A 26,283-nucleotide genomic window follows, 5' to 3' on the forward strand; every position below is an offset into this window, starting at 1 on the left:
GTCTTTAATAGCTCTTATAGCTATTAAAGTATTACGATTAACTTTAATAGCTATTAGCCTTAAAGCTATTAATTAATATAATTTATATGAGCTAGGTACTAAGAGCTCTTAAGCTTACATGCGTTTTACAGCTGTAATTAAGAACCGTAATAATATTAATGAAAATAACGGAATTATAGTCTTAACACTATAAAATTTATTACTAAAAGCCTTATAGCATTCTTTTATAGAGTTATAATAGGGTAGTTAAAATACCTCGTTTATTTAGAATAATAATATTACGCTTAAATTTAAAGGTAAAATAGATTAAATCTTTAAAGAAATAATATAATAGGTAGCTATAATAGATAATATTATGCGATAGCTGGTACTAATAATAGAAATCTTTAAATAGCTTTATTTAAATAGATTAATTTAAGTGATTTTTTATAAAGGCGCGATCGTACAAATAACCTTTACGTTATCCCTATATAAAAATCTATGGGGGCCCGGTATTGGGTGTCATAGCCACAGTAAGCCATAAATGGGATGCTAATTACGCTAGAGGGGATGCTGAATAAACCCACCCTACATTAACGATCCTTGGATGACATTGGATCAGCCCTGTCTCGTTGCCTGCTCGAAGAGTATTTTGATAGAGTACTCCGTACCATTGGTAATACTAACGGCACTCTTACAATCCATATACTCACATCCTGCCTACCCAGGTAGGTAGTGAGCGTGTTCCACTGCTAGTAAAACTCACCGCTAGAGCAGGACATCCATGGGATGTTTCGTCTGGGGAAATGCTCATGTCGGGGAACCAGCCGTAAATGGAGAAAGTTGATCATGTGGTCGGTTGGCACAAACAAAGACAGGCTTGTGTCCTTTGATGCGCCGCATGACTCTAGGAGAGCAGTCGTACTGTACCCGACACTCCGTACTCCGTAGTGGTTCGTCTATTCGAAGATGCTGCTTGATTGTCATTAGTGCATTGAATACCGCCTTCAACCAAGACAGAATATATGAGACATCACCACAATATACCTTGCCAGCTATTGAGCCCCTTTGCACTCGGCATTCGTGTCTGAACCGATGGACAGAGACCAAGTCGGTTATTCGGATCAAGAAGACGGCTCCAACAAAGTATTCGAGAAGACTATTGTAATAGATGGCGGTGGGGGCGAAGACATGGCTACTGTGTCCGCGGCGCCGCCGGGAATACTACCCTAGTAGCTACCTAGGTAGCTACTCCGTACAGTGGTGTAGGTACGGAGTAGTTTGCCTACATCTAGAAGCTCATAGCCACTCCGGAGTCAAAGTTGTTAGTCGCCAAACTAGCAGCCTGCATGGATCGGCCAAAAGTGCTGACTCGTGGTGTCCTAGGCTGACATTGTGGTGTAGGAAGACACATGTGCATGACGACCAGTTGAGTGTTGGCTCGTTCGCTTCGGCCTGCAGTTAATAAGCTACAATCCTTGAGCTTGTCGGGTACGCGAGGACTGGTGGTGCCTGTCGGTGACCGGGGCTGACAAGCCTTGTCGACCCGGCTGCATGAGGATGTGGCTTGGTGGTGGTGACGACTGGAGTAATTATTCCAATTCTCCTCCCCTTGGTCCTAAGTTTGACTGAGTCTTGCGCTGACCGTGGTTGCCCTTGCTCGACTCTTTCCCAACATCGATCTTGCAGGCCGTTGAGGATTGGGAAGCTGTCGGACAACTAACTTTTCACCTAGAAGACCTGGCCGTTTAAGTGACCATTTTCCCCCGATGGTGTACAAACGGAATACAACGATGGTCCAATGTATTCTGAAGTATGGAGTAGTATGGAGTAAGATGCAGGAGATTTCGAGTGCTCGAAGCTAGGTACTTGGTATAAAGAGCCGGACCTTGATGCTGTTCTGGGAAGATAGATGGTGGTGCCTTGCTTCTGGTGTGAGGTCAAGTGCGTGGCAACGTGTGTAAACAAGCTCAACGGGGAGCCTCGCACATGTCTTGGCCCAAGCTGTCCCAATTCTGTGTGATGGGGACATTTGGAGTTGTCGACTTGCTCGGTGCTCTGTAGGCCTACAGCGAATGATGCTGAAGTTCATGTTGGACCTGCGAGGAGCCTGGCACCCCTAAGATGAGCCCGTCAATACGGAGTAGCCACTCCTGTGAAATCCGGGTGCTTGGGTGCTATAATACCCAGCGCGAAAAGACGTACGGTCCTGGTGCAAGTGCTCTGTCCGGGCCACAGGTACGACGAGCGAGGCAGGAGCAAGGGACCTGATCTTTGGTAGCGTCTACCTAAGTACAGGCGTGGTCTTTGTAATAAGAATAGTACATGGTACTCCCATCGCAGCCGTCATCCAAGTTGCCCGATCCTGCCTTTCATGCGACTGTCAGGAGGGAGTGGAGCGCCTCTCACCCCAGCAGGTACTTGTCAAATAACCTGGTGCTCCGTAGCAAGGTGCCTGAGCTCTGGCCTCCGTCATTTCGCCTGTTTTGGTTCTTGGAACAGGGAAACGGTTTCCGCTCTTGCCTGGCCAACAAGTCAAGTCACGTCTCGCTCAGGCCCATGGAGTACTAGGCGGCTTCTTGCCTCGAGTTACAAGCAGGCTGGGATGATTTCAAGCATCAATGATTTTCCAAGTTGACCGGAAGCTGCACATGTGACTTCTTGCGCCAAACCGTCGACCTGTCCCGCTCCTTCTCAGCCCATTCGAGTTAGATTTTGTTACACGCAGCATTCGAAGGCGTCGCCATCGCAATAATACCATCTTTCCAAGGCTGGACCTCCATCCCGCCGACCCTGGTACTGCAGGACTAATTGTCTGGGACACGCTCTGCAGGTGCGTCGTAGCGCAACATCCACGCTTATTACGTACTTGTACGCCGCAATAACGAGGCTCGGGCGCTGTAGCTGGCTAGTGAACAAGGTCCTGGGAGCTGAGCAGTTGAGCACCAGACCATCTGGCTCCTGTGCCACCCTAGCACCTGGCCGCCCTACTCCTCGGCCAGCTCAAGCATCGTTGAGCCACAAGTACCCGGGTTGCCTGCCCTAGGTTCCGAGTACGTGCTCCAGTGGTCGGTGCGTGCCAGACGGCCGCCACAGGCACTCCAACTTGGACTCGACGACATCATCCACTTCATGCGGATGCTAGCAAAGCAGCTTCTGCCAGCTTCCGCCAGGCTCTGCCCTCTTCCACCAGGGCTAAGCAGTTGCCGCCTGTCAATCTGCCAACTGCCACCCTCCCGGTTCAAGCACACTAATTAAGCCTGGACTCTGAGTGCTACCAGGCCGAGTGTGTCTGTCATTCGTCATTTGCTGTTCATCCTGCATTGGTTGTGCTTAACCATCCAATCCCGGTCGCTTTCGCTGGCGCCCAGGCTTAAATATTCAACTCTTACGAGTCGGCGCCTGGCCTGCGGGCCAAAACACGCTCCCGTCCATATCTCGCTTCGTCTTTGCCATCACCGCGCGCACTCCTGCCAGCAATAACAGCCAACTGCCGACATCGCATCTCATTTTTGGGCATCGTGCCCTAGCTTGCCTCGTGTCACCCGTGGCATCCGACCTCGTGCTACGTCCATGACGAGCCACACACGATGACACAGTCTTTTCCCAACTCATCTAGTCGCCATTTTTGACATCCTTCGTGGCCACGCCTGTGGACATGCACACTCTGCTGACACCACAGGACTCGCTCACCATAATGGAGAAGTCTTCTGCTGCGGCGGACGGCATCGCTGGCACCGCTTCCGCCGCCGCCGCTGCCGGCCCGTCCAGCACCAAGACCAACAACACAACTGGTCCCAATGGCCCGTCATTACCACCGCCGAACAGCTCTACAACCGAAAGTCAGACCTCGAAACAATCATCGGCAGCCAATTCTGTTGCGCAATCGCCAGCCGCCTCCAGAGATGGTTCGCCTTCTCGACAACCTCGTGGAACAACGTCGTCTGCTAAGCAAAGCGGGAGCAGGTCCCGCAAGAATAGCCATCAAGAATTGAGCCCAACACGCCAATTAAGACAGGGTAGCCAAGATCAAGGTGCACCGACCCGAACCTTGTCATCGATGACTACCCCGAACCTACGTCCCAGTAACAGAGAAACCCCGATATATGCGCCAACACCACAGAAGCCATCAGCCATCCCGGACCTGAAGGATAACCCGCGGTGGCCAGTGTCTCCACGACTACGATCACCTCCACCACAACTAGGCCGGCCTAGGGCGACAACTTCCACACGCCGTAATGAACAAGAGGCTCCAGTGATCAGTATTCAACGGCCGAGTCCATCGCCACACGTCTCAGATACGCAAGCGCAAGTCTTGGACAGCGACACTGACGACTCTCACGCCCCTTCAGGCGTAAGAACTCCAGCCCGGGGGTTGTTAGAGACTGTCCAAGAAGTGAGCCATAACAACTCACCTGCACGGCCTAGCGATTCTGCCTTGCTGGAACAAGTCAAGGAGAAGCTTGGAGCTCCCGACAACCACTCGCACGGTGCCCTTAGTGATGGGGGCCGTGCCTTGAAATCGAAGATGAGCACTGTTAATGAACAGTATGGAGCTGACAGCGGCACTATCAGAGCGGACTCAAGAAGACCAAGCTCAGTCCCCCCTCCACCCTTGGTATCCAGACAGTCTAGTGCCATGTCGGGAAAGCAAACCAAATCGAAGCCAGAAACGGGTTCTACTCAGAGTATGACGGTCGAGACTGAGACAGTCTCAAGTATTCCACAGGTAGCGCTCACGACGGCTACGAAGGAAGGGGGTAATGCAACGTTAAAAGCCAAGCCAAGCACGGAAACCATCAAACCTAAGAAGGAAAAGAAGAGGACCGCCAGGAAGCAACCAGCAGTTAGTGCGGGGGCAGGTAAGACATTTTGGCTCACTCATCGTACCAATATAGACAAACGCAATACTACCGCCTTATCCTCACCAGGGACTAACATTTTATTGTCTGGTAGCCTCTTCCAAAGCCGACAACTTCGAAGCTAAGATAGCTAGTGCCGTTGATGAGGCCAATACTTCCGATTCTGAGGAGACCTTTGTTTATGATTCGAATCCGCCAGATAATACGGAAAGAACGAACCGCCGCTTTCATTCCCGGACGCCCAGTGCTACCTCCATGGCTAGTCAAGTGGACCGACAAAATCTGCGGTCCATCTATGGTGTACTGGAAGGCAGCAGCCACGGACCGGTTGCCAAGAAGAGCATGAAGTTTGTGAACACCTTTAATGGAAATGCTAGTGACAGCCTTACACCGGGGGATGAAGACGGCAAGGGCAGTGGACGCAGTGTTGGGGGATCTGCCAGAGGAACGGTGCGACATCATCACCACATTGGTCGATGGGGTCGACAGCCAGGCAATGGCCACGCTTCTTTATTCGATAACGAGTCTCCGTTTCCTAATGCAGCCAAGTCAAAATTTTCCTCAAGCAACAACCTCAACAACTCTCGCAATACCTCGAATCCTTCAAGCCCGAGGACATTCCTGTCTACTCGCGGGCATTTGAATCCAAAACGCTCCGCGATGCAGATGTCGTCGGGTTACGATTTAGACGACACTACTGGCGCTGACGATGAACGCACGCCGCTGCTCGGCACAGCACGTTCTTCACGAGGCGGGCGACGACGTGGACCTCACACGCTTCGCCAAGCCGAGTCTCAGACTTATACAAGGCGGTCATCATATCTCAATCGCTTCGCTGCATGTCTTGTGTTGACAATGATGCTACTTCTAGTCATCACAGGAGCTATTGGGTTTATGTTTGCCACTTCCCAACCCATGACGGACATCGAGATTGTGTCAATCAAGAACGTTGTTACAAGCGAGCAAGTGTTGATGTTCGATCTAACTGTCAAAGCACACAATCCCAATATTGTTGTGGTTACAATCGACCACGCAAATCTGGAGATTTTTGCCAAGTCGGAATATGCTGGAAATGATTCAGACTGGCGGAAATATCCAGGAACTTCCAATGAGATTCATGCCAGAGATGACCCGGTGAATGATCCACCGAAAGGTCCTGGAGAAGGCGATGGGGATGACACCGATTCTAGGCCTAATATTTTATTAGGACGGATCACCGAATTTGACAGTCCACTGACTTTTGAGGGCTCTTTGTTTCATCAAGGCGCTTCTTCTTCGACAGGAGAGATGCAACTTTCGAATCCAGGAAATGGCACTTCCGGCGGCTCTGAACGATGGGGTCACATCTATCAAAATGAATTTGACCTGATTGTGAAGGGAGTGGTGAAGTATAGCCTACCACTGAGTGCTCATATCCGTAGTGCTACGGTATCTGGTAGGACTACCGTGAAGCCAAATTCGGCGAACGATCCGTCGCACAAGCCGAACAGTACTATTCTGGGCATATAGCATGCTGCAAGTAATGTGTTACTGTATAGAGGCTTGCCATGACTCCGAATTTTCTTTGTTACTACCTATCTGTTTCGTGCATTTTCTTTGAGCGCAATCGCATTGCATGAGAAAAGGAAAAAAAGCGCTGGCGTTGGAATTTACCTCTCCAACTGCATCATGATTATGACTAATCAAAGGTTGGGAGATAAAATTGCTTTAAGTTTGTGTTATTCTAAGGCTCCGTTTTTGGTTATAGATGGGGCGAAATGTCTACGTCACAGACGCTCTGTGCCAGAAGAGGAGAGGAGCGTACTGACCCGCAATGAAAGAACATGATTGTGCTTGCTAGCACTAAGTGCAAGCATCTGGCATTGCCAGCGTCTAGTGATACCAAGGAAGTGGAAATATACACAGTGACGAGAAGCGGAGATGCTATCTTCTATTTTGGGGTGGATGAGGTAGAAGGGTTTTTGTTTTGCTTTACGACTTGAGCTGCTATAGAAAGCAAGGGCGACTACTACATTTGTAATTATTACGGTTTATGATGCAACAGACACAATCAAAAATGAGATGCGACGAAGTTAAATCTGGTGCAGGGGGCAGGACATGTAATGTAACTCACTGAATGACGCGGATTAGGTGGAACTTGCTCAAGATATCACTACGTACAAAAAAAAAAAAAGGGACTGCAGATGAGAAATTAAAGATGCCTAGGCCTATTTTAAGATCAACACACTTTTCGGTAGATATGTACGGAAGATGTAACGAGAGGAAGGTTGACCATTATACCCGATTTATTTGATAACATCTTTGATTCGCCTTGACCAGTAACGCCAATCATATCCTCGTTTTGCAAATGCGTATTGACGCGAAATCTCCGACATGTGTGTCATGATACCGATCCCATATCCGCAGCCAAATGAAACTAGACCACATCATGAAAAATGAATTCCCTCCTCGTTGAATGCAAACAACAGACGCAAAAAGTCATTCTCATCACACTTGCCAGCTCGCTTGTCAGCTAACTCGGTAACATCCTCCAGCACCTTGCGAATCTTTTCCCGAACCAATTCCGCCACCTTTGTCTTCTTGCGCTTGCTCTTGGTTTTGGGCGCATTGCCGGCCGACCTGTTCATCTCCTTGAAGAAATCTGGCGCATCGTCATCATCCACATCCATGCCATCGCCCTCCTCGGCACCCAGGCCAGCACCAGCACCAGCACCAGCATCCATGTCCATTTCCTCTTCTGCGTCACCGCCCTCCACGAGGGTCTCATCCACAGCGACGCCATTCATCGCACACCACGTCCGGTAATTCTTCTCAACCATGGTCAATACCTCCCTTGTGCCCAGCCAACTTGCCCGCAGGGTCTTGTTCTTCCTGACAAAGCATACACGCAGCAAGCCGTCCCATTCGTCCCAGCTTACATTGGGTCTGTCTTTGCCCACTTTTGGCTCAATCCGCACCACGGAGGATTCGACTTGTGGCGGAGGGCGGAAGTTGTTCTTGCCGACTTTCATGATGTGCGTGATTTTGGCCCAGAACTGCGCGTTGACGGAGATGCGCGAGTACAAGGGGTCGCCGGGCCGGGCGGTTAGTCGGAGGGCAAATTCGCGCTGGAACATAAGGACGGACGTGCGTGGGGGGTTGGGCATGGCGAGGAGCTTGAAGACGAGGGGACTTGAGATCTTGAACGATTTTCAGCCCGGCTGTTCACGTCCCGTCTCCCCGCAGGAGGGTTTGGAAGGCCAGGCTACGTACCTGATATGGAGTATTTGAAATGCAAACATCAAACTGTGGCAACTCCGTCTTAATCACATCGCCCAATACAACCTCCAATTTCCTCTGCTCCGGCGTCCCCTGCACACGCTTCGTCACTTCTGCCGCCATGCGAGGGTCCAACTCGACGCAGATACATTTCTTGGCACGCTCCAAAATTCGTACTGTCAAGTTACCAGTTCCGGGACCGATTTCCAAGACGGTATCCGTGGGTTTTAAATATGCCTTTTCGACAATGGCGTCGGACACACCGGGGTTTTTGAGGATGTGCTGGCCGAAATTGGTGTTGAACTTGAAGACATTGTTCTTGGACTTTGCGCCGGAATTGCTTGAGCCGCCGGGCGGCCGGTCATAGGGGCCGGAAGGCGCGCCGTTTCGCTTCGAATGCTTGACTTTGCCCATTGTCAAGGTGGTGGCAGTGATGGATCTCGCGGTGAGGAGGGGCGGGTGTCGATTTGGTGTTGCAGGTAAACTTTTTTCTGGGGACTTGCGTTATCGATAAAGGTGAGAGTGCGTGCGAAACGGGGCTCACCATGTTGAAGATTTGGGCTACGAGGCTTAGGGAAACTCTGTCTTATTTTCACGTAGCCCATGCTTTTGCCACATGCTCAGAACGACGGGCAGCTTTCCCTGCACTGCAGCTAGGCTCATTCATCAAATTTATCTTTTGCAGCGTTTTGTATTTTATTTTCCCTTTTGCCCGCGCAGAACGCGCACGAGAATATAATGGCGTCCAAACTCGATTTCCTCAACCAAAAGGCGCCAGAAAACTACGTCGCCGGTCTCGGTCGTGGTGCTACGGGCTTCACAACAAGATCTGACTTGGGTCCAGCACGCGACGGTCCCAGCGAAGACCAAATCAAGGAGGCTCTTGCAAAGCGCGCTGCCCAACTTGGTCTTGCGCCCGACGGCAAGAAGAAGGACGACGACGACGACGATGACGAGCGATTCCAGGATCCCGATAATGAAGTTGGTCTGTTTTCAGGAGGCATCTACGACAAGGACGATGAAGAAGCCGACCGCATATGGGAATGGGTAGATGAGCGCATGGATAGAAGGAAAAAGCAGCGTGAGGCCCGAGAACAAGCCGAACAGGAGGAATACGAGCGCAAGAACCCCAAGATTCAGCAGCAATTTTCAGATTTGAAACGTGCGTTGGAGACTGTCACGGACGAAGAATGGGCGAATTTGCCCGAGGTTGGTGACTTGACGGGTAAAAATCGGCGAAGCAAGCAGGCTTTGAGGCAGAGATTCTACGCTGTTCCAGATAGTGTGCTTGCCGCTGCGCGGGATTCTACCGAGATGAGCACCACGGTTGCCGATGATGGTGTCGCGTCGAGCGCTACGGACAAGGTGGACGGGACTATGACCAACTTTGCGCAGATTGGTGCTGCCCGCGACAGGGTGCTCAAATCGAGATTAGAACAGGCATCCCGAACGAGTGGCGATGCTTCGAATGGCAGTTCCACGAGCATCGATCCCCAAGGCTACATCACAAGCCTGAACAAGATGCAGATGAATGAGGCCCAGGCTCAGGTGGGAGACATCAACCGAGTGCGAGAACTGTTGCAGTCAGTGGTCAAGACAAATCCAAATAACGCCCTTGGCTGGATAGCCGCAGCTCGATTGGAAGAGTTGGCGGGCAAGATTGTGGCGGCGAGGAAAACGATTGATCAGGGCTGCGAAAAGTGTCCAAAGAGCGAGGATGCTTGGCTGGAAAACATTCGACTTAATCACGACTCGCAAAACGCCAAGATTATCGCCAGGAGAGCCATTGAGGCCAACAACCGGTCTGTGAGACTGTGGGTGGAGGCCATGAGGCTGGAAAACATACCCAGCAACAAGAAGAGAGTCATCCGTCAGGCGTTGGACCACATCCCGGAATCAGAAGCCCTCTGGAAGGAAGCCGTCAACCTGGAGGAGAACCAAGACGACGCCAAGCTGATGCTGGCAAAGGCTACGGAACTGATCCCACTATCAGTCGACCTCTGGCTCGCCCTAGCACGCCTTGAGTCACCCGAAAACGCACAAAAGGTGCTCAACAGGGCTCGAAAAGCGGTGCCCACGTCCTACGAGATTTGGATCGCCGCCGCACGCCTAATGGAACAGCTCGGGCAAGCAAACAAGGGCAACGTCATGACGACGGCAGTGAGAGTCTTGGCCAAGGAGTCCGCCATGCCCAAGCGGGAAGAATGGATCGCAGAGGCAGAGAAGTGCGAGGACGAAGGCGCCATCCTCACCTGCCAGAACATCATCCACGCCACGCTGGGCTGGGGCCTCGACGAAGACGACGACCGCAAGGACACGTGGATGGAGGACGCGAGATCTAGCATCAACCGCGGCAAGTACGACACCGCCAGAGCCATCTACGCATACGCCATCCGCGTCTTCTACAACAGCAGGACCCTGCGCATGGCGGCCGCTGACCTGGAGCGTAACCACGGCACCAAGGAGTCTCTCTGGGAAGTCCTCGAGCAGGCCGTGGATGCGTGCCCCACCAGTGAGGACCTCTGGATGATGCTCGCCAAGGAGAAGTGGCAAGCAGGCGAAGTCGACAACGCCCGTCTCGTCCTGAAGCGCGCATTCAACAAGAACCCCAACAATGAAAACATATGGCTCGCGGCCGTCAAGCTCGAGTCCGAGAACGACAACGCAGAGCAGGCGCGCAAACTGCTTGAAATCGCGCGAGAGCAAGCCCCCACCGACCGCGTCTGGATGAAGAGCGTCGTCTTCGAACGGGTACAGGGCCAAGTCGAAAAGGCGCTCGACCTCGTCCTGCAGGCCCTCCAGCTCTTCCCCGCTGCCGCTAAGCTCTGGATGCTCAAGGGCCAGATCTACGAGGACCTCGGCAAGACAGCCCAGGCGCGCGAAGCGTACGCAGCCGGCGTCAAGGTCGTCCCCAAATCCATCCCTCTCTGGCTTTTGTACGCACGCCTCGAGGAAAAGTCCGGCATGATCATCAAGGCCCGCTCTGTCCTGGACAGGGCCCGTCTGGCCGTTCCCAAATCGCCTCAACTCTGGTGCGAGTCCGTGCGCCTGGAGCGCCGTGCTGGAAACATGTCGCAGGCCAAATCCATCATGGCAAAGGCGCGGCAAGAGATCCCCAAGAGCGGCCTGCTATGGGTCGAGCAAATCTGGCACCTTGAGCCGCGGACGCAGCGCAAACCGCTTAGTCTGGAAGCCATCAAAAAGGTTGACAATGACCCGTTGCTGTTTGTAGGCGTGGCGAGGATCTTTTGGGCGGATCGAAAGCTGGAGAAGGCGCAAAACTGGTTCGAGAAGGCACTCGTGCTGGATAGTGACTCCGGAGATAGCTGGGCCTGGTACTATCGGTTCCTGTGTCAACATGGCACAGAGGAGAAGAGGTCGGAGGTGGTAAGCAAGTGTGTTTTGAGCGAGCCCAGGCATGGGGAGGTTTGGGAGAAGGTGGCGAAGGAGCCGAGGAATGCCAGAAAGGGGGTGGAGGAGATTTTGAAGTTGGTTGCAGAGGAGCTGGAGTCCTGACGGGGGTTGTATTATTATTATATTATATTGTATACTGCGGGCGTGTCAGGGATTGGGTGTCAGTGATTCGATTGAGGTTACTACTAATGAGAAATGCCATCAAGAGCGATGACAGGCCCGAGGATATGTGGGTAGTTTGCATGATGAGAAATGCAATGGCAACGTGACAAGCTCAGATTGTACGAGTGGCGCGTGGAAGTAATAACTAGATTTCGAAGCCCCAAAATGTCATGACGTTTACTAGTTACAACGGAAACCCTTGACATTGGCCTTGGCCCGACCAACGCCGCATCTTAATATGTATGACGGACATGGCTCTACTTGTTGCCACCGCCAAACCATCCCGAAATACCACTCTTGGCCTTGGCAGCACGGTCCTCGACCGTCTTGTCAAACTTGTCGACGGCCTTGATGGCCTCAGCCTTGGCGTCCTTGACGTAGGATTCAGTCTGGCTCTTGATGTTTCCGGCCTTTTTGTCGGCTTCGGCCCACTGCAATCTTGTCAGTTCACCATGCCGTACAGTCGCATTCTTGCGCCGTCCAAGTAGGAGGTGAGAGGACAATACATACAGCCTTGTCAACCTTGGCACCGGCCTCAGCTCCATAGCCCTCAAGCTTCTTCTCAGCACCAGGCTTGTTACCAGGCAGACGGTCCTTGACCTTGGCGGCGGCGCTGTGGACATCACCTGGGAAATGTGTTAGTCTCGTCGTGAATTTGTTACAAGCGCTGCTGCTGCTCCTGGGGCTCCCAGCGGTCTAAGTGCACTGCGTAACAAAGCGTATCTGAGCCGTGTCGAAGCAGCGCCATCGATTGCAGCATGAGGTAACCAACATACTTTCAAACTTGTTCTCAGCGGCTTTGGGGCTGCCGCCTGCATTGTATAGGTAGTACCCGACACCGCCTGCGGCACCGAGACCGAGGATAAGAGGCATACGTGATTTGGACATTGTGTGTGAATGTAGTCTTGGTGTGCGGAGGAGAGCGACGAGGTGTGTAGCCTGATGGAAGGGTCGGAACTTGAAGCTTCTCACGATGAGGCGGGAAGGTGGAAGTAAAAGGCAGAGATTTGGCCCGAGGGTGGGTGGCTGGAGAGGAGGAGGGATTGACGGTTTTAGCTGGAGGGGAGGAGGAGTTTTTGGTTCCTAGGAGCTACAGCTTTCTGCAGATATACTTGGGGATGACATGAACGATGGAGGGCAGCTACCTAGCTGGGTACGCGGGTTTGCGAGGGCAGGCGCATGGAGATGGAATGTGGGAGGAAGTCACTTTAATGTTACTCAACGGCTGGAGGCGGCATGAGCGACTGTAGAACGGATAGCGGGAGTAGGCACCTGGCACCAGCGGCTTTGGGGCTCGGGGACCGACTACAGTGAGATGATGAGTGATGGTTGATGGTTCCAGGCGTCTGCTGCTGAGCGGGCACGGCGTTGAATGTTCGAATGTTGATGGCACAATCGAATCATGGGCTCATGGCGCTTCCGCGACGGGCGAGCTTGAGCTTGGATTCGAGAGTGGGTAGGCGCAGCTGTGGCTTTTGGCCGTGGTGATTGGCTGGACGGCAGTTCATGACGTAAATCTGGCTCTGGGCTCTGGGGGTTGTGCAGGGGGGAGGACACAGCAAGACAAACAGGACCTGGGGAAGATAGATCGGCGGAGGACGACGAGCGCATGCACATGGTAGCTCAAGAGGCATCAGTCTGCGATTATACACAGATGAGGAGGGAGTTAGGATACGCATTGATGTAACCAGCATTGCATGTACCGCAAGGCCGGCTCCGTTGGGACGTGAGAGGTTTATGTCGCCGCCGAACCGGCCCAACGGTGTTGAATGCGAATGCTCCAATGCCTCTTCTTTCGCGCTTGAATGAAACGGCAACAACATCTGACCTCGGTCGCCCAAGTCGTTACATCATTGCGACACCCGTCCTTGCCCACACAGTTCCCGACGGCCTTGCTCCGTACAATCGGCCCACAGTGGTGACCTGCATCTTGGATTTTTGGAGCGCGCATCGACATGGATGAGCCGTGCAATCCCTGTTCATTGGTACTAGTAGTACTATCCTTTGCTGGCGATGTTTCCGAACATTACTACTGATTGGTGCTTAGAATGGTGGCGGTCTGTCTGGTGCATGCATCATCAGTCCATAATGAACATGAACTTGTCGTGATGCTTCCGCGGAGCTGTGCAGACACGCCTCTTTTTATTTGTTTTTATGCTAGATTGCTCCTGCCGTTTTCTTTCATTACTCTGCATTCACACTCTTAGTCCCACCTGCCAACAAACATTGAAACAATAATCCTCACATCTCCACTTTCAAGCTTAATGGAGCTTTTTTGGCTTGTTTAGGCGCCAAGCTCTTTTTAATCCGACCATCGTTCAAGTCAAGGCTAAACTGTGGCTCAGCAAGCTGGAAACCCGCCTTGCTTGGCCTTTGGTTTTGGCTCGCGAATCCTGGCCACCGTTGCTCCGTTACATTTTAGCTTTCCTGCTTCCTGCTCTCAAGCTCTTTCAGTCTCCTCCCACTTCACTTTTTTCTACGTTTTCTGTTCCCCTCTTACATTTTTGTTTCCCCTTCTCTATTGCTGGCTTGACATCAATTCAACACCCTTTGCTCATTGCTTCTTCACGCCGCAGTTTTATTTTTAAGTCTTTAATCTCTCCTCCCTTTCCTTGGGATCTCTGTGCGACGATTCTGGCCGACGTTTTGGACATTCGACATCGCAAGCCCTTGCCACTGGCAAACGTACTCCACTGACGCAATCCGAACACGGCGGCGGCATCGCTTCTCGTCTGCGTGTTCAACCAGTACGGACGAGCACTTACACAACAGTGGGCGGCGCCACACCTTTACTCTTGCTCAGTCGAAGAACCGCCCAGCCTCATACTTTCGTCATACCCATACCCAAGGATTTGGTAAGCGCTTCACCAGCGTATACTTAGATCCGTCATGCTCGCAAGCGTGGATGCGCAATGGTGAAAGTTCGGAGCTCTCGCCGTGTCGCGGGTCTGAAACCAGGCGATTACGACCACGAGATTGCCCTGGTCAACCATGATGGGGTGGATGACGATTCACACACCGTACTGACGTCGGATGTTGATACTCGTAGGGGCTCAACAACATCTCGATTGGTATCGCTAGCGGGTGATAGCGGGCAAGAAGATGAGGCAGCCCGGGCTGAAGGTAGCCAGGCAAACAGAAACGGCATCCATGATCAACAAAATAGTGTAGTAGTGGTGGACGTGTCGGAGGAGAGTGACAATCGACTCCGTCCTGAGGATTCTCTTCCCCAGCCGTCCACCCAGCCATCAATTGAAGTCCACGGTAAATAACTCTCTCAATATGATGGACTCCAACCATCATGGACTAACCATCTACCTTCGCAGCTGCGACACCAGACGTATTCCATGATCCCACACATCGAATCATGCCCAAGCAGCCAAGCGAAACTCGGGAAGTTGCTATTGACGTTCTGTACGAGAATGAAAGAGGGGGTTTTATGTGTGGTATAGCACTATTTTCATCTAAAGCTCTCGGTGGTCTTGATCCGCCTGCATGGAGTGAGTTTCCTTTTGGCCACATGCCAATCCTGAAGCCGGAAATACTGACTGCAGAAAAGCCAACGCTTACCATAAACCATCACTCACCAATATTTACACCGCAGTGGTTCCAGATCCCTCATGGGAGTGGGTTTGGCCAGAGTGGCGAATAAACTATGAAGAAGGCGTGGACGAGGGCGGCTGGGAATACTCCTTTGCGTTTTCGAAAATGTTCTCCTGGCACGAACCACGTTGGTGGAACTCGTTCGTTAGAAGGAGAGTTTGGATCCGGAAAAGGGCAAGGAGAAGACCTGCAGATGTAGATTCCTCTGGCCACTTGCTCAACTCCGACTACTTCACCATTCGACCCGCGTCTTCTCGCAGCAGCAATCGGCGATCTGTGGCGAGCGTGGCTAGTAGCCGTCTTCCCAGCAAGTCTAGCATAGCACGCACATCTATCAAGGAGATGGAAGAGGCCCAGGAGATTGAGAATATAGAAACGTTACTGTCGGTTCTGCGGTCATCGAGAATCGATCGTGAGAAGAGAGAAGCCGTCGAAAATTACCTTGATCATGCAATGGACCTTAGCCAGCTTCAAGACGAGATGCACGAAATCATGTCGATTTTTGTTTTTCAAGCATCACGGCGACAACTTCTGACCCATTTGATGCGTAAATACGATGACACGGCACGCAAGCTGGAAGACAACGACAACAAGGACGACAAAAATCTCCTGGAGCGGAAGAAAGCCCTCGAGGCCGCCGTCAAACATGCAGAAGAGGAGGTTAGCAAACTGGCCTACTGGAGTGACGTCAAAAAAATGGCCGAGAGAGGGGAGCTGAGGTTGTCGCTCGATGAAGATCAGGGTTGGTACGAGTCACATCCTGGTTTGGATCGAAGCGGGCCGAATGCGCCGAATATGGGCGAGTTGCCATGATCCGAAAGATATCATTGAGAGGGGGGGTCACATCATTTCTTACTTCAATCCTCCATCCTGTCTCTTTGTGGATAGATTATTTTGTATACTTAATACCCTCATCCTCGATAGTTTCTTTTTCTGCCAATTATTTCTTAAAATGGGGTCCGGGGACAAAGGGCATTCCCGTGCTGGCGGCTTTTTGCATGACTGGGAGGCAGAAGGAGTTTTTGGAGTTGCCACCATCACATCAATTTCTGGGGTTGAGCATAGCATACGAACTGCATCATGCTGAAACTGCAGGTGTTGAGAATACTGCAATACTCAAAAGTGTATGGAATACAAAAGACTAATGAAATTCATGCTCTGCATTTTGACAGTATGATTAATGGACAAGGATGCTGTCACGTCACAGACGCGGGTGCCATTTGGTTGAGATGGTTGGTCCATGTATTAAAGGCTGCTCTCATTGTGAGAATTGGCAGTTGCACCACTTCAATGTGGTATCATAATAGGGTACATTTTACAGTTTTACGGTTTATGTCTGCTGGCAGATGTCGTAGTGTTACTGTACTGCTCTGGTATGTAAAACACATAATCTCGAAAACGAGCCTGCTGAACTGTTGCATCATGAAGTCGTCCGACGCATGCTTTTCACACATTTCGCTCGAGAATTGATAACTCTGGAAGTGCTATGTGACTTTTCAAATCGGCAAGAAAGCCCTGGATAACAACAAAAGGTCAGGGCCGTGGTCAAATTCTTACCTGCGGCTCGTTAATTACATTGCAGCCGGGGGGCAAGGACGGCGCTCATTTCTGCCCGTTTCCCAAGCAATTTGTCTCGTATTTCGTTTCCATGGTTGCAGGCGCGGCGTAATCAACCAGCGGCAAAGGTATTTTTTTTTTCTCTCCGCAGTTGTGTCCGGCCTGGTCTCTCATAGCTACTCAGGTATTTGGCCAGTATGCCATGACCAAACTGCTTGAGGCGTTTATACTAGATTCACTGACGTACTTGGATGTAAATCGAGGGCTAGATGATATGAATGTGCGTTCTTTAAACCCCCTGCTCTTTTCAAATACCTGGCCATCCATGAATCCGTGGACGTAGCATGAGCCCACGAATATGAAGTCCCCGTTCGCCTCGTTTGCACCTTCATGTCCGGATGGGACGGGCCTCAGGACAAGCGGCACCTTCGCGCCCTTCAGCACCGTGATCCAGTCGCCGTCTTGGGTTCCGTGCGGGACCCTGCAGTAGTTCCCGCACTTGGTCACGGCGAAATCCCACGTATACCACTCAAACACGGCGTCTTGGACTCTGAAGTCGATGTCGATGTCTCTGTTGCTATCCAGAGGCGTGGTAATCCATTTCGTAAACCGTAGCGTCAGCTCCTCGATGTCGGAGCTCGTGAGGCGAGCCATTGGGTAGCGCTTCACGTCCATCATCATGGTGCGCCAGAAGGCTTCAAACAAGGCTGGGAAGTTGGAGACGTCGCAGGCACTCGAGCCCGGGTGGTTTGTCTTGAGAAACGAGTATAGCGAGGAGTTGCCGATGCGGATTGCCGCCCGGATGAGGTCGTCTGGCATCCACTGCAGACAATAGTTCGCGCCGGGGGGGTAGGGCATAGAGTGCTGGTTTTGCCGACTATACCTCGAGACATGGGATAGGGTGTCGACTTTGTAGCCCGCGAGCCGCAGCGTGCCCTCGGAGATGGAGAGCGGCAAGTCCACCTCGGCGCCGCCAGCGTTGAAGATGGACCTCTGCGCGAAGAGTATGCTCGCTTGGCCGGGGTGGGCAAAGTCTATGGTCCACGATGGCAGGTCGCTGCTGCGGCCGTCGTTGCCGTAAAGCTGCCAGGCTGACTGGCACAAGAGGTCGAGGTTCCGATCGTGCTCTATTACTTTTCACGCAGTCGATGTAGATGGCCTTTGTGTAGAGGCTATAGTCTGCCTTGACACCGAGTCTATTCGACGTGAGACTGAGGAGGGCGTATATCTTGTCCCGCGGATCAGTGGCATCGGTGTACCGGAATCGGGAGAGGACATCCAGCATTGATGACGGCTCGTTGGCCTGGGCCTTGTCCCTCACGACTCTTCGCTGGTGGCACATGATTTGCGGGTAGGCAATCGCTCCGCTTGCCCAGGACCGGATGCTCATGTCGGGCCGTGAAAGGCGTCGGGGACACCGTATCTCTCAATGTAGACATCCACGTCGAGGAAGCCCTCCACCACCGTCCACGGCAGCGTCGCATCCCCTGCCACGAGAAGAAGGCTGGATGCAAAGGCTACTTCCTGCACGATCCAGACCCGTTTCCACACGGCTGGTGAACAGATGGCGTAGGTTCTCCTGCATGCGCTCCAGCGTCTGCGTCTGCTCGTCGCTCAGGTCCCGCCATCTCCGGCGCAGCTCGTCCTCCGGGCGGAACAGGGAGCCGAAGTGAGCCATGGAGGATGCTGCGTCTCGCAGCATCTCGGCATCTTCGCCGAGCCAGAGGAGGTCTGTGGCGCATCGTCGGTAGACCTGGCTCATGTAGCCTATGTGGTTGCTCTTCTCTGCGTGGTTCGCCTGGTCGATGCAGATGGCGTCGGCCCAAATTTGACGCGGCCTGTCTGATAGGCGAGGTGGCGGAGGGCACTCTCCAGGTTCCTAGTTGCGTTGAATATGCCGTGGCCGACCTGAATTGGCCGCGTTTCTGTGGTTTGGCCCCAGACATAGGACAAGGCCTCAAAGGACGGGTGGTTGTGAAGCTCGACGTTGTGCAGCTCGCACTTGACGGGGCTCGAAAAGTCCGAGGATGGCTGCAGGGTTATGAGACGGAATCCGCTGTCTGGTTTGATCGGCTTGTACTCTACGGTGGACTGCATTTTTATTGTGAGTACCAGGATAGATGGCACTGGTGGTGCGATAGTCTGGCGTTGCTGACATTGGAACCGCAATAATCTATCCCCTGACGTTATTTACCAGGGATGATGAAAAAAGAAAAAACCAACCCTAACCCTAACCATTTAAAAACACTGTTGCAACGTTGGCAATTAGAGCGTAGCTTGGGTTATGGTGTAATGATCACAGAATTCGTAGAGGGGGGGCTTCGGATGGGCTATCTATTCGATTGAGAGACAGATGACCTTGTAAGAAGGAATGTCTGAGTATTGCCAAAATGGGCAGCCGGTTCAGTTAGACTAAGTCATGTTAAGATTGATGAACTACGCAGACACATTTCACAACGCGGTAGAACAGTATTGACTACACAATGCTGTTTTTGAATCCAATTTCATAGCCTTGATTTCGACTTGATGCCAAATTACATGGTGGGTTGGTCTTGCGGTATCACCACCACCTCGTCTACTGCGCTGCTCTGCCACGGAAGCCTAGCACGTGACGTGGTGGGCCTTTGCAAACCCGGTTTGGAGGGCTCTCCGACATCTTCTCGACTTCTCCAAATCACTATTTACCACCATGCGGCACACCTCATGACCAATGTCCCTGGGGATCAAGTCAATATGGCGGACTGGGTCCCGGTGCATCGGCTTACCTGGAGCGCTCCCCATTTGGAGATGCGGCCTGCACTCCAGGGGATCTCTGCTGTCAGCATCTTTCTCAACAACTCGCCGACAGTACGAGGCTGAACAGGAGAAGGACAAGACTAGGGACTCAGCGACCCTTGCTTCGCAAGCTCTGCCTATGACATCTGGGATCGAACAGTCGGCCAAAGCACGCGGTGAGGTGGTGGAGTCGAATCGAGCGAGAAACGCCTTCATGAGAGGCGCCTTCAGGGATCAGTCATCACAAATACAGGCTGCCGTGGACAAGAAACGAAACTCGCCTTACGTACCAACTGCTCGCGACTATCCATCCGTGGCAGCGACCAGAGCAAGTGAGGGCTTCTCACGCAAGATGGCTCGTGTTCAAGTGGGATTCGATATGATCTGGGAGCACTTTGGCGGAAAGGTACCTGACTGGAGCGAGACATTCAACTTGCTCAAACGGATGACGCCGAAACGAAGCGAGACTCCAAACATGGCGGCTGTAAGGGTGGTGCTACCCTCATCGTGGGATATGTCTGTGGGAAACAAGCGAATCGAGTTCTTGGATGCGACAACGGGCCTGACCACCAAGCTGCGAATGTCTGCGGATCACCAGAATCCGTCAGCTGTTGTCTTGAGAGGCGAAAGCGCCGTCTTGGCGAAAGCAGCAGACGAATTGATCAGGGCATGCCCTGATGTAGAAATATTCAAGCTCGGGGATGTAGCTACCGTGGACTACAAAGCCAAACAGCTATGGCCGGCGATTGAGGATGCCCAAGATGCAGGGTCGTCAGTCCCACCGGGCAACAAGGACAATATTTGGGTGCATAAGGAGCTGCAGACATATTGGATTGACCTCCCGTACGAGCAGACGCCTAAACCAAGGCGGTGGACCAAGGAATCATTCGAGACGTACATTACGGCTCTTGTGTGTGGGCGATTACGGCCATATTTGGCCATGAAGTACTACAGACAACCCCGAGAAAATGGCAAACTCATTGATACAGAGGGCATACGGATTAGACTTATTTTAAAGGCGTTCGAGGACCCGGCAGCAAGGGAGTGCATCACCACGTCCGTTTTGAAAATGGCGATAGGATTCATGGCGCACAAAGGGGGCCACCGTGCATCCGCAGATCGACTCTTCACGCTTGCCGAGGGATGGGGCCTGCCCATGGACACCGAGCTCTTTAACGTCGTTCTCGGCGGATACGTTGCCAAGCGCGACGTCGCCTTCTTTCACAAGCTCCTCCAAAAGATGGAAGAGCGATACTTCTACCCTAATGCCAGAACCTGGCTCCATTTCCTCAAGCTCGTCCAGCGAGACGATGAGAGACGACAGGTTATAGCCGCCATGTATGAGAATGGTCTGTTCGAAGACCCCGCCACGCGAAGGGGAATCGCCGAAACCATGGCTAGCAACGACTCGTTCGCAGCCTTCAAGGCCGGCAAAAGCCTAGACGTCTTCCTCGCCGACCAGGCCATGCGCTACGGAGAAGATTGGTACACAGTCGAAGCAATAAACCGCATCCTTGAAGAATTCTTCTGGTTTCACGACCGTTCCCACCCCGACTTCTCAGCCTTCAAATCCCTCCTGGACCGCTACGCCTCCAACGGCCACCAGGTAGGCATCAGAAGCACGTCCAACGTCATTATCAAATGCTGCATCAGTAGAGGGGACTGGCCTACCGCCCTGTGGGCCCTGTCCCGCATGCTTCAGCACGGGCGGGAGCCCAACTCCCAGACGTACACTTCTCTCGTGTCACTAGCCATCTCCTCCAGGGCACACTTTTCTCTCGGAGTGCTCTTCTTCTACGGCGTTCTCTACCGAAAGCTACGAAAGGGCCCGCGAAGCGTCATGCAGGGCGTCATGCTCAAGCGACTTATGGACGGTTTTCCCGTCAAGATATTTTCCAACAAGATGGGCCGACTGTTGACAGAGAAGAAGGTAGCAAGCGACCACGCGATAGTTGCGGGCGCTGAATGGGCCATCCTACACTCATGTAAGGGCTACAAACCCGTCAAGTCCCTCGCCGCAGCGCTAGACACGACTTGGCGAACCATGGACCAACCCCTTTTGCGAACGGCTCTCGCTGCCGATCCGGAAGAAAGCGCAAAACGAGTCCTCTTGCACGATTACGCGGTCAAAATGCGAGATGAGTCTGGCCAACAGCCCCCTATCATAGTCCATCTAGACACGGCGTTTGATCCGGAAACAATGCTTCGAAACTCAAACCCTGAAAATAAGCCCCGGCAGCAGCATGTTCCTCAAGACACAAGGTCTGATATCCAGGATGAATTGAACGGAGAAGAGAAAACAGTCAAAAAACATTAATTATTGAAGAAATTCGTGTACGATATACAAACAGGTGTTTTGATACCCACTCGAGCATTATAGATGGACAGTGCAAGCTTATCATGTAAGGGGACGTCTTTATCATGTGCTGCTAGTTACTAGCACTACTGCGTATGGGATATATAGAGATCTTAAAAAGCTGTATAATAGAAGCCCCAATCAAACCGTGCAAGAATTTTGGATTCCTTTACTTCCCTCGCCAAAACGCCCGTGCTCTGGTCGATACGGCGGTGCTGATGACAAGTAATGTGAAGTGACGGGATAAACAAAAGTTGACAAGCTTGTGAACAACACGAGAAGGCGATGGAGAGGAAGTGGTGAAATGTAGTTCTGTCGTGTCTTGTCTGTCTCGCCTGCAGCTCCTTTCTGTCTGTAATCCATTTCATGCATCCGACAACCGGTAATACACTGAGCCATAGTGACGACGAACATGACTTTCGTGGAGGGAGTAAAAGAAACATCAAAAAAAATGTCTAATCGTCCAACCGGTTGGTCAATTCGGAGGAATGCAACCCACATACACACACCCTTTCGCCCACGCCCCTATCCTTCCATTTCCTTCACACAAAGGCGCGCGTGAAAAAAACTAGACTTCGAGAAAAAGAAGAGGAAAAAAAATTCGAGACTTCGTGTGAATAAAACATATCGAAACGCAAGCCAGCCCAAGCGAGACCCATTTGTGTGTATCGTTTGTGCTTTCACTTCTCCCACATCCATCCTCTGATGTCTACCCCAATTGAAGGCGAAAGAACCACCTATTTCTTCTTACTCTCGTCGGAGGTCGATTTGGGCTTGGCTTCCTTCTTCTCGTCCTGCTGCTCGGATACAGCCGCTGAAGACTTGACGATTTCTTTACCAGCCTTTGACTGGGTTTCTGGTTCTTGTTTCGATTCGGCGGCTGCGGCGTTTTCTTTCTCTTTTGACGTCGAGCTATTCTTAGACACTTGACTCTCGAGGTCTTTGTCTTCGTCGGCGTTATCGAATAATTCGGTATCATCTGAATCGGTGAGAACCTCTGTGCCATCGCCGAGAAAAATAATTCGGCCTCGGTACCCACCAACGCCGAAGCTTTTGCCCTTGTTCTCTGCATCCATCTCATAGCCACTGTCACTATCTTCGTAGTTGTGGTGGACTCCAGGACCACGGAACTCGGCTGATAGGAGTAAACAAAACAGTTGTCAGCTCAAGTTTTTGATGTTGGCCAATGGTACACACAAAGTCCACCCAGGCTCCGGTCTCCTTTTGTATACCCGTGATTTTTTTTTTTTGGGGGGGGGGGGGGGGTTCGTACCATATTCCGGAGGGGCGCAAGGGCCGTCTCCGTTTGCGACACGCTTGGCGATCTCCTCGTACCATTGCTCCTTGGTCCTACCATTGAGGAAACCGATAATGGACATGGTCATGTTGTCGCAGCCGACACCGCCCGTTTCCGAGTTTGAAGCCAGACAGTTGTCCATCATGTTCTCGCAGATCTTGTCCAGATCCTGCTTCGCGGCGATGCCACGTCTGACAAACTCGACAACAGCCTGTGAAGATTGGCAATCCCAGATACCTAGTATGCTGTGTCAACACTAATGTCCTTTGCACCGTAGAGGTGCCACTCCCAACGTGTTTGTGACTTACCATCGCAGGCAAGGACCAAGAATTCGTCTTCGTCAGTGAGCTCGTGTTCTTCGACGTCGGGGAATGCGGTAACGATTTGCTGCTCCGGGGGCAGCTCAGCGCTCTTCTTGAATTCAAAGTCACCAATGGCGCGTGACAAAGCCAAGTTGCCGTTGACACGCCCAAAGTCGACGAAGCCACCGGCGGCTGTAATTCGGTTCTTTTCGTCTAAATAAGAAAAAAAGTTCAAGTCAGGCACCAGTATACCTCTGTATATAGGGCAAATGCCGCGGTAGGACACTCAGAAGTAAGGGCGGTGTTGAGATTGGTGAAACGAACTCTCAAGTTGAGGCTTGTGGTCCTGAGACATGGGCTTTGCCCGGCCTTTGATACCCAATACACCTCGTGAATCACCAGCGTTAGCCTGTGGGGTGTCTAGTTAGCAAAAGTACGGATTTTTCTGAATTCTTCATCTTTTATTTCTTTAGTTTGTCTGGTAAAAGAGGGGGGTTGGTCGATTGCACGAAATTCGCCTGGCCTGTGGATACCGGCTGTTTTGACATACAACGTAGAGCTTGTTGCCTGCGATCAAACTGACGCAAGCAGTACAGCCAGAGACTTCATCTTCGTATTTGGGGTCTGTTGTCGCGAGGCAATGTTAGCATTGGTAGGATATGATGACGCAGGCGTGTTATCGGAGATTAAGGTTTGCTGAGAAGGAGAATTAAAAGCAAGATAACAAATTGGAGAGGGTGTTGTATCGCATCAGATCAGGGCAAAGGGTTAATTTTGACTCATTTGAAGCCGCGTACCGTTGAGGATGGCTCGGTCGGTGGCGAGGAAACCGTCCTTCAGTCCCTGCGCATAATCGCCAGCCTTAAAAGTATCCTGCTTAAGAATAATGTTATGAATATTTTCGCCCGCAAATAACGCCACCGTACTACCGCCGTGACCATCGAAAACGCCGAAAAAGGAGAGTTTGGGATAGTGAATCTTGGGGTCGAGGTCGGTGCCGGCGGCGAGATCCAGCACGGTGGTATGTGAGTCCTCCATGCTGATACGCCAGCCCTGCATAGCGGAGACACCGTAGACGAGTCTGTCATCCTCGCCCTTGTCGGAAGTCTGCGAAGGACCGCAAAGGGTCACGAATTAGCAACATGTACCGGGGTGAAATATGTACACAGAGAAAGAGCATGTTTTTGCGGGCAAGTAAAAGGGGCGGCGGGGTGATTATCGTTCCAGACATGCGACGACGCGATGCCCCTCCAAGGTTGATTGGAGTGAGGGACACACGACTTGGTGGGGTGTTGAGTTGCGAGTTGTGAGCTGCGAGGATACATTGATGAATCCCTAGGCTGGCCGAGGGAAGACGTGATTAGGATTGAAGGGGGGACGTCGGAAATGGCTGCTGAGGCCGTGACAATAGAGGATCGCATGGCATTTCGCGACCATCGCAAGCAGGATGCGAGTGTGCGAGTAACTGCGGGTATGCGTGGACATGTGGACGTAGAGGGAATTCGGGGATATTTCGAGGCATTCGAGGGTATTTGGTAGTTCGCACGGCAAGGCGGCGAGCAACGAACCTTTTCGACGACGGGCTCCGAGAGCGTTTGACCCATGGCTGCAGAGTGCGGGCAGCAGCGTAGGAGCTACTGCAAAGATGCCCGGCAAATGGAAGACAAGGACAAGAGAAGAGAAGAACAAGAGGCCGTCGTCAGAGGGGAGCAGACAAGGCAAATTGGCTCTCCGGGGACGAGACCAGGGGGCAGACGAGGGGCAGATATGGGGGAGGTTTGTGAAGCAGAATTGGAAATGGGACGTGGTGGTGTGCCTTTTTTGGTGGTGTGCCTCTGGTGTTCCTTCTGGTGTCTCAGCCCGCCACTTGGACTCCATGGCCAGCACTGAGCGCCCGGCGCCGCAGTCGCCAGGTCGCCAGGTCGCCAGGTCACGCCGTCAGCTGCTGCGCAAAACGGGAAATAAGAAACTTTGCACCTGCTCCGTCCAGAGCGGGCAGAGCGGGGTACCGGGATTTGGACACGACTTGGACCTGGGTGTCTCTTGCCGTCACTGCCCTGATGCCCCGTGCCCAATAATGCTCAATACTCAATATTTCAAGCTGCCGTCATCGTTTGTCGTGCTGCATGCTCCCTACAATGCCCCATCTTGGCTTCAATGACCAAGCTTTCTGTTCTCTCGTCGCTCGGTAGCTCTTGACGGCCTGTGTCGTGTCTCGAACCCCAGTCTCTGCCGTCATCGTCATCCACACACGGTCCCTCAGAACCAGCCAACTGTTCGCCACTCTTCCACTCTTCCCGAAACACTCTGTTTTCAACACAACCCACAAGGCTAGCCATCTCAAGGCCCGACTGCCGAATCAGCGAGGGCTGGCCCTTGCGTCAAAGCACGAGGCTGCGGATAGTTTGCCCATTTGGGCCCAGACTCGGCTCCCCTGGTTTGCTACCAATCTGGGGCCACGCCCAGCAACCCAGATTGTGCGCATCTGCTGTGTGGGTGGTATCGTCTTGCGTACAGCAGGAAAATTTTTACTGTGGCTGATGGTCGCGTGTCCTCGTCGGCCTGGATAACAGCGCCGCCTCACCCTCCGCACTCTACAATTACTTTTTTTCTCTTCCATACGGGAAGGAAACACTGCGTTTCACAGGGAAATGCCAAGACACACCGCGATGAACTCAATGCGCCCGTGGTTCCCATCATGGACCTTGTCAACGTGAA

The 26,283-nt window shown here is 52.2% G+C and overlaps 9 protein-coding genes across 9 annotated transcripts; 4 read left to right on the plus strand and 5 right to left on the minus strand.

Annotated features, from left to right (window-relative positions):
- The first annotated feature begins 2,440 nt into the window (after positions 1–2,440).
- VAC7_1 (Vacuolar inheritance and morphology protein) lies at positions 2,441–8,535 on the plus strand. The gene is made up of 2 exons (XM_066118968.1): positions 2,441–4,841; positions 4,936–8,535. The coding sequence occupies exons 1-2, from the start codon at positions 3,638–3,640 to the stop codon at positions 6,348–6,350; spliced, it is 2,619 nt and encodes an 872-aa protein (XP_065976490.1). The 5' UTR covers positions 2,441–3,637; the 3' UTR covers positions 6,351–8,535.
- DIM1_1 (Dimethyladenosine transferase) lies at positions 7,268–8,513 on the minus strand (the record flags this gene model as incomplete). The annotated part of the gene is made up of 2 exons (XM_007810732.2): positions 7,268–8,020; positions 8,094–8,513. 2 exons carry the CDS (start codon positions 8,511–8,513, stop codon positions 7,268–7,270), a joined length of 1,173 nt encoding a protein of 390 aa, XP_007808923.2.
- Positions 8,536–8,621: 86 nt separating the features above from the next.
- prp1_1 (U4/U6 x U5 tri-snRNP complex subunit Prp1) lies at positions 8,622–13,201 on the plus strand. Its single transcript, XM_007810731.2, has one exon. It carries the CDS (start codon positions 8,838–8,840, stop codon positions 11,613–11,615), a length of 2,778 nt encoding a protein of 925 aa, XP_007808922.2. The 5' UTR covers positions 8,622–8,837; the 3' UTR covers positions 11,616–13,201.
- J3458_005740 (uncharacterized protein) lies at positions 11,933–12,563 on the minus strand (the record flags this gene model as incomplete). Its single annotated transcript, XM_007810730.2, has 3 exons — positions 11,933–12,106; positions 12,186–12,301; positions 12,452–12,563. The coding sequence occupies 3 exons, from the start codon at positions 12,561–12,563 to the stop codon at positions 11,933–11,935; spliced, it is 402 nt and encodes a 133-aa protein (XP_007808921.1).
- A 1,386-nt stretch (positions 13,202–14,587) lies between the features above and the next one.
- On the plus strand, positions 14,588–16,091 carry J3458_005741 (uncharacterized protein; the record flags this gene model as incomplete). The annotated part of the gene is made up of 3 exons (XM_007810729.2): positions 14,588–14,939; positions 15,002–15,175; positions 15,235–16,091. The coding sequence occupies 3 exons, from the start codon at positions 14,588–14,590 to the stop codon at positions 16,089–16,091; spliced, it is 1,383 nt and encodes a 460-aa protein (XP_007808920.2).
- A 924-nt stretch (positions 16,092–17,015) lies between these two features.
- Positions 17,016–18,225, minus strand: J3458_005742 (uncharacterized protein; the record flags this gene model as incomplete). The annotated part of the gene is made up of 2 exons (XM_066118969.1): positions 17,016–17,828; positions 17,881–18,225. The coding sequence occupies 2 exons, from the start codon at positions 18,223–18,225 to the stop codon at positions 17,016–17,018; spliced, it is 1,158 nt and encodes a 385-aa protein (XP_065976491.1).
- A 36-nt stretch (positions 18,226–18,261) lies between these two features.
- Positions 18,262–18,597, minus strand: J3458_005743 (uncharacterized protein; the record flags this gene model as incomplete). Its single annotated transcript, XM_066118970.1, has 1 exon — positions 18,262–18,597. The coding sequence occupies one exon, from the start codon at positions 18,595–18,597 to the stop codon at positions 18,262–18,264; it is 336 nt and encodes a 111-aa protein (XP_065976492.1).
- A 917-nt stretch (positions 18,598–19,514) lies between these two features.
- J3458_005744 (uncharacterized protein) lies at positions 19,515–23,209 on the plus strand. Its single transcript, XM_007810727.2, has one exon. The coding sequence runs from the start codon at positions 19,546–19,548 to the stop codon at positions 21,925–21,927; it is 2,382 nt and encodes a 793-aa protein (XP_007808918.2). The 5' UTR covers positions 19,515–19,545; the 3' UTR covers positions 21,928–23,209.
- On the minus strand, positions 22,704–25,169 carry PTC2 (Protein phosphatase 2C 2; the record flags this gene model as incomplete). Its single annotated transcript, XM_066118971.1, has 8 exons — positions 22,704–22,945; positions 23,006–23,101; positions 23,240–23,500; positions 23,572–23,778; positions 23,890–23,974; positions 24,116–24,189; positions 24,363–24,672; positions 25,134–25,169. The coding sequence occupies 8 exons, from the start codon at positions 25,167–25,169 to the stop codon at positions 22,704–22,706; spliced, it is 1,311 nt and encodes a 436-aa protein (XP_065976493.1).
- Positions 25,170–26,283: the final 1,114 nt, after the last annotated feature.

Source organism: Metarhizium acridum (genome assembly GCF_019434415.1).
Source record: "Metarhizium acridum strain ARSEF 324 chromosome Unknown scaffold_31, whole genome shotgun sequence".
NCBI classification, from domain to species: Eukaryota; Fungi; Ascomycota; class Sordariomycetes; order Hypocreales; family Clavicipitaceae; genus Metarhizium; species Metarhizium acridum.

Coding starts and splice junctions, on each gene's coding strand:
- VAC7_1 (XM_066118968.1), top strand. CDS start 3,638: ATGCACACTCTGCTGACACCACAGGACTCGCTCACCATAATGGAGAAG. Junction 4,842..4,935: donor AGCAGTTAGTGCGGGGGCAG/GTAAGACATTTT, acceptor ATTGTCTGGTAG/CCTCTTCCAAAGCCGACAAC.
- prp1_1 (XM_007810731.2), top strand. CDS start 8,838: ATGGCGTCCAAACTCGATTTCCTCAACCAAAAGGCGCCAGAAAACTAC.
- J3458_005744 (XM_007810727.2), top strand. CDS start 19,546: ATGTCCCTGGGGATCAAGTCAATATGGCGGACTGGGTCCCGGTGCATC.